This window comes from Haplochromis burtoni, unplaced genomic scaffold (assembly GCF_018398535.1).
Source record: "Haplochromis burtoni strain Fernald_Lab_line unplaced genomic scaffold, NCSU_Asbu1 Contig_367, whole genome shotgun sequence".
Classification (NCBI taxonomy): Eukaryota; Metazoa; Chordata; class Actinopteri; order Cichliformes; family Cichlidae; genus Haplochromis; species Haplochromis burtoni.
Window position 1 is genome coordinate 263511 of NW_024582728.1, and position 6000 is coordinate 269510.

The 6000-nt window shown below is 45.7% G+C and overlaps 1 protein-coding gene across 1 annotated transcript in view; it reads right to left on the reverse strand.

Moving 5' to 3' along the window:
- Window positions 1-6000, reverse strand: part of ryr2a (ryanodine receptor 2a (cardiac)) — a gene marked incomplete in the record, with an annotated part of 281993 nt that overhangs the window by 148037 nt on the left and 127956 nt on the right. Inside the window, 4 exon segments of the mRNA XM_014340412.2 lie at window positions 45-697; window positions 1056-1231; window positions 1318-1412; window positions 5796-5927. Coding sequence (XP_014195898.1) covers window positions 45-697; window positions 1056-1231; window positions 1318-1412; window positions 5796-5927 — 1056 coding nt within the window.

Consider the following 6000-nt stretch of genomic DNA (forward strand, 5'->3'; position numbering starts at 1 on the left):
ATAAGAAATGCATTTCCAAACTGGGAGTTTCTACTTAGTGTCACCTGGAGTTTTACAGGCTCTGGCAGCTTCATCTCTAACAGTCCTTCTTTGGGGACATTCAGCACTCCCTCCTTTCCTCCTCCTTCGGCTTCACCCTTCTTTAGCACCTCCAACTCCATGCAAAGTGCATCCTGCTTATTGCGTCGTTCACAGAACACAGAAGGTTCAATCAGTCGGAGGATATTCTTCAGATCTCCGTTTTGGAAAACGCCCATGATGAGCATAGTATATAACAGCTTGATGAGTGGAACAAATAGAAACTCTGTGCTTCCTCCTACTGGGTCCCGTACGTGCATGCTTCCCTCCCGTACTGCCTCTGTCAACATCTCAATGGTTTTAACTTTCAGTATATCTAAGGGGAATTCAGGGCTGTACTGGAAACAATCTCCTGATCCACTGTTGCCGTTGTTAAAGCACGATGGTCCGGGCCTGGAAACAAAATTTGGGGATGTGAAGTGCATTCTGGGTCTCAAAGAGGTGCTGAGTCCAATGCCTGGCAGGCCATGTTTCTTCTTTTCATTTGGGAACAGAGTGATGCTCTTTGTGTCATTGGTCATGGGAACAATGTACTCATTGTTCATCATGAGGCGAGCTGTAGCATAGCTGCTCAGGTGGATGTCGATGAGGAGGTCATAGTAGCCAGCACGAAGAAGACCTGTGAGGACAGACAGAACAAGTTTGATGTCTGCCCTGTAACGTTTACATGCTTCTTTATCATGTTCAGTACTATTGCACATATTAATTCTTCTTATGTTTATTGTTTTATGGACTATCTAAGGTGCCAAGGTCAAAAAATTAAATGAAATGAAAAAATATTACACTATTCATATTCTTAACCAGCTGTCCGATTAAGGGTTGTGGTTTTACTCAGACAATTGGAACAGTATTTTATAAGGCTAACGCTGAGAAATAGACATAGATTCAGAAAAAAAATTCAAGAGTTTCTATAAAGTAGGTTTACTATATAGAAAATTGAGAATGAGAATATGCTTTATAAGCAGTGTGTCTGTTACCTGGCATATATTTATTCTCTATAGCGTAAAGGAGCTGTGCCTCATCCACGTGGGAGCAGAGGGCATGAGCTACTCGGTTGTTTCCCAGAGCACAGATGGCAGAGTACAGTCTGAGGGTATGGTAGTGAAATTTTAATAAGTCCTTCTGCTCTGACAGTTCCAGGATATCCAACGACCTGAGCAACAGAAAGGTACACACTGCATGAGAAATGTGAGGGAGGAAGGATGAAAAGGTGTGTGTGTTTAGCTGTGTGGACTGTACCTGTTCTCCTCAGGAATGTGCAGAGACATGAACTGCAGAGGTTTGTTACACTGCACCAGCCAGCCATGTCGATCATTTGCTCTGGATACTGAGACCTGGACAAAAGTCATACACAACATACGCTACATTTGAGATTATTTTTCAGTACTACAGAAAACTCTATATGAAAAGATATTTATCCATCCATCCATGAACGGCTTATCCCAGCTGCCATAGATAGAGACAGAAAACCGTTACCTATCGGGCAATTTAGACTGGCCAATTAACCTAGCCCGACTAACTGCATGTCTGTGGAAGGAAGCTAGAGTACTCAGAGAGAACCCACACAAACTCAGGAAGAATGTGCAAACTCCACACAGAAAGGCCCCAGCCAGGTGGTGGAAATGAATTTATTTAAATCCCACAATAAAAATCCATCCCTCCATCTATTTTCTTCCTCTTAATTGGGACCAGGTCACAGGGCAGCAGCCTAAGCACCTCCCACAGGACTCCCCAAGGGACATGGTCAAATGTGCTGCTGACTTCGACTGAGGACATTGTTGGGTGTTGGAAGGAATGCTTCGCGGATTTCCTTAATCCCACTGACACGTCTTCCTTAGAGAAAACACCCAAACTCAAGTATTTGCTTCAGCCACTGCCCCGTTCTGCTTGGCCTGTTGGTACCTACCGGCTGCTTCCGAAGTCCCTCAGGCTAACCAAGCTCAATAGGACTCCTTCCATGGCTGATGGTTCCCTTCCCCTCTGGGGTTGACCATCTGGTTCGACATCTGGTTCGGTGGTTGGTGCATGACAGGCACCAACCACCTTGCGGCCACAACTCAGTGCAGCAGCTTCAGCAGTTTTGGTCCTGAACGTGGACCATTTGGACTCAGTGTCCCCAGTCTCCCTCGGAATGCTGTCTAACTCTGTTGGAGGTGGGAGTTGATGCAGGCGAAAGGGATATTGGATACCCACCCCATCAGCCCAGCACATATTGCACCTGACCCCTACGGTGCCTCCTGCAGTTTACCATGACCTAGCTGAAGTATTTAGCAAGGAGTTGGCTCTCTCACTTCCTCCGCAGAGACCATATGACTGTGGATGTGATCTGCTCTTGAGGGCACCACTCCCCACCAGTCACCTGTACAGTCTTTCTAAGCCGAAATGGGAGGCCATGGAACACTAAATCAGTGATTCTCTGGCAGCTGGAATAATCCGCCCTTCCAAGTCAGCACTCAGGGCGGGGTTCTTCATTGTGGAGAAAAAGGCCAAGTCCCTCCAAACAAAATAACGATAAAGAACAAGTATCCCCTGCCATTGTTATCTTCTGCTTTTGAACTGTTACAAGAAGCCACCATTTTCACAAAATTGGATTTAAGGAATGCCTATCATTTAGTAAGGATCAAGGAAGGGGATGAGTGGAAAACAGCTTTCAATACCTCCCTGTTATATTTCTAAAATGTGAGTTCCAAGTTCAGTCTGTCGCATTTTGGGGGGTTCATTGTGGAACAGGGATGGGGCGATCGTGACTCAAGAGTTGGGAGTTTGCCTTGTAATCGGAAGGTTGCCGGTTCAAGCCCCGGCTTGGACAGTCTCGGTCGTTGTGTCCTTGGGCAAGACACTTCACCCGTTGCCTACTGGTGGTGGTCAGAGGGCCCGGTGGCGCCAGTGTCCGGCAGCCTCGCCTCTGTCAGTGCGCCCCAGGGTGGCTGTGGCTACAATGTACCTGCCATCACCAGTGTGTGAATGGGTGGATGACTGGATGTGTAAAGCGCTTTGGGGTCCTTAGGGTCTAGTAAAGCGCTATACAAATACAGGCCATTTACCAGGGCCAGCTGCAGGTGGATCCAGCTAAAATTAAGGCAGTGGTAGAATGGCCGGAGCCCCAGACTCATAAGCAGCTGCAGAGGTTTCTGGGCTTTGTAAATTTCTACAGCAATGATTTCAGTCGCATTGCTCTGCCCTTCGCATGTTTAACCTCTCCCAAAGTTCCTTTCCAGTGGGCTCCTGTGGCGCAGCAACCATTCTCCGAACTCAACAATAAGTTTGCCTCCATGCCCATCTTGCTGCAACCAGACCTCTCTCAGCCATTCATAGTAGAAGTGGACACGTCGGATCTGGGAGTTGGAGCGGTGTTATCCCAGCACTCTGGGGGTAAGCTTCACCCATGTGCATATTTCTCTCGTTCAGGCTGAGCGGAACTATGACGAGGGAGATCGAGAATTGCTGGCCATAAAGCTCGACTTGGAGGAATGGAGGTGCTGGCTAAAAGGGACGGAGCAGCCACTGATCATCTGTAAAGGCCGCAAAAACCTCAAGTACCAGCAAACGGTGAAGCGCCTCAACTATTGCCAAGCCAGGTGGGCCCTGTTCTTCACTCGGTTCAATCCGACCATCCTGCCTGCAGCCTGCATCATAGGGGCCCTCACATGGGAGACTGAAGGTCTAATGAGAAACGCAGAGTGGGAAAAACCCGACCCTGGAACGGGCCCTCCTAACTGACTATACAGAACCACCGCAGTGCGCAGCAAAAGGATTCAGTGGGCCCACTCTGCTAAGTTTAACTGTGGATAAGAACCGCACAATAACACTCATGTAACGCTTGTTCTGGTGACCGTCACTAGCTCGAGATGTCCAGGATTTTGTTTCTGCTCGTTATACCTGTGTGCATTATAAGGCCTCCAACTCTCCACCAGTTGGGTTTCTCAGGTCCCTGCCTATTCCCAGGAGACCCTGGTCGCACATCGCCCTGGATTTCATAAGTGGACTACCACCATCCTCAGGTAATGCCACTATATGGACCATTGTGGATTGTTTTTCTAAAGCTGCACATTTCATTGCTCTGCCCAAGTTTCCCATCCCCTTGGAGACAGCAAAGCTGTTGACTGTTCATTGTTCTGCCTTGGCATAGCTCAAGACATTGTGTCCGATTGGGGTCCACAGTTCACATCATGGGTTTGAAAGGAGTTTTTGCTCTGTTCTGGCTGCCCAAGTAAGTCTTTCCCAGACCAACAGAGAGGGCAGAGAGGGCCAACCAGGAGCTGGAGGCAGCTCTATGTTGTGTGGTTTCTTCTTAACAGTCCCACTGGAGCTCTCAGCTGTCATGGGTGGAATATGCCCATAAATTGATGACCTCCTCAGCCAGCCAGTGTCACTGTTTGAGGTTTCACTGGGATATGAACCTCCGCTCCTTTCCATCACTGAAGGGGAACCCTCAGTTTAACACCATCTCCATCGTCCTGCCTTTGCATTCCTGACATACACGTTGTTCGGCCAAGCTTTAGCTATCAGAAAAATGGCCTCAGTTTTGATTTTAGAATATTTTGGTATATACAGTCATGGCCAAAAGTTTTGAGAATGACACAAATATTGGTGATGAATTAGAATAGCAGACTGGATGCGTTACAAAGAAGGGTGATGCTTGAAACATAGGCAGCCATCAATGTGTTGCATGTAAAGGCCTTCACAGGCAAGTATGTTGTTGCTACTAAGATCGCACCTAAATCAACTGGATCATCGGATTATCAGATCATCAAGAACTTCAAGGAAAGAGGTTCAATTGTTCTGAAGAAGGCTTCAGGGCACCCAAAAAATCCAATAAGTGCTAGGACTGTCTCCTAAAGATGATTCAGCTGCTGGATCGGGATGTTGGCCATCACGGAGTTGGCCATGGGGGATACTATTGTCAAACACGATAATTTCAGTTTTCCTGTCATTTAGAATAAGAGAATTACCTGCGAGCCAATTTTTGACCTCGTGCATGCACTCGTGAAAGCCGTGCAAAGACATAACGGGATCATCAGTTAATTCGAAATAGATCTGTATGTCGTCAGCAGGACAATGATCCCAAGCACACCATCAATTCCAAGTCTAAATGAAAAAAAATATATACAAATGAACACTTTGCTAAAATTCCTTCATAGTGCTTTGACAGATTTATGGCCAAGGATGGCACAACCAGTTATTACTGCAAATATTTTGGATTTACCTGGGTTATGTTTGTCTAATATTAAAATGTGTTTGAGCTTAACCATATATTAAATATGTTAAAAAAAAAAAAAAAAAAGAAGGGAAATAAACAAGAAATCAGCAACGGGGCAAATGTTTTTTTTTCACATGATATTATATTTAATGCCATTTGAGTCTCTATGACAGATGACATAGAAATGGACTATAAAATGGGCCATTACTTGAAAAGCTGTCTTAGACTATTAAGCTCTTTCTACCAGAGAAGATTTGACAAGTTTTTCATGGGTAAAATCCACATACTAAACTCTGCAGCGCAAACCACACATGTGTTTTCCTTACAAATGTGGCACAATTTAAGGGGAAATAATCAGTCATGCCAGTGGCATGAGATTTAATTTAAAAGTAGTGCTTTATTATATGAGATGCTTATGAAGGGCGGATAGTGTACACACTCTGCATGAGTTTGCAGGTGGCAGGTTTGTGTCCCGGGCCTGTAATAGTAATGCAGAACTATAGTAAGACACTGTTACCTTAAGGAAGTGGTTGGAAACACGACTCCATAAAACAGGAGTAAGAAACTGTACGTGCAGCCGTGGAGGACATTGGGAAACTGGATTCTTCTTCTCACTCTTAAACAGACCAGCTGATAGAGGCATCACATTCTGACAGGACACAGAGAAAAAGTTGGATAATGACCAAATACATACATATCTATATACATCTCTCTGTCTCTCT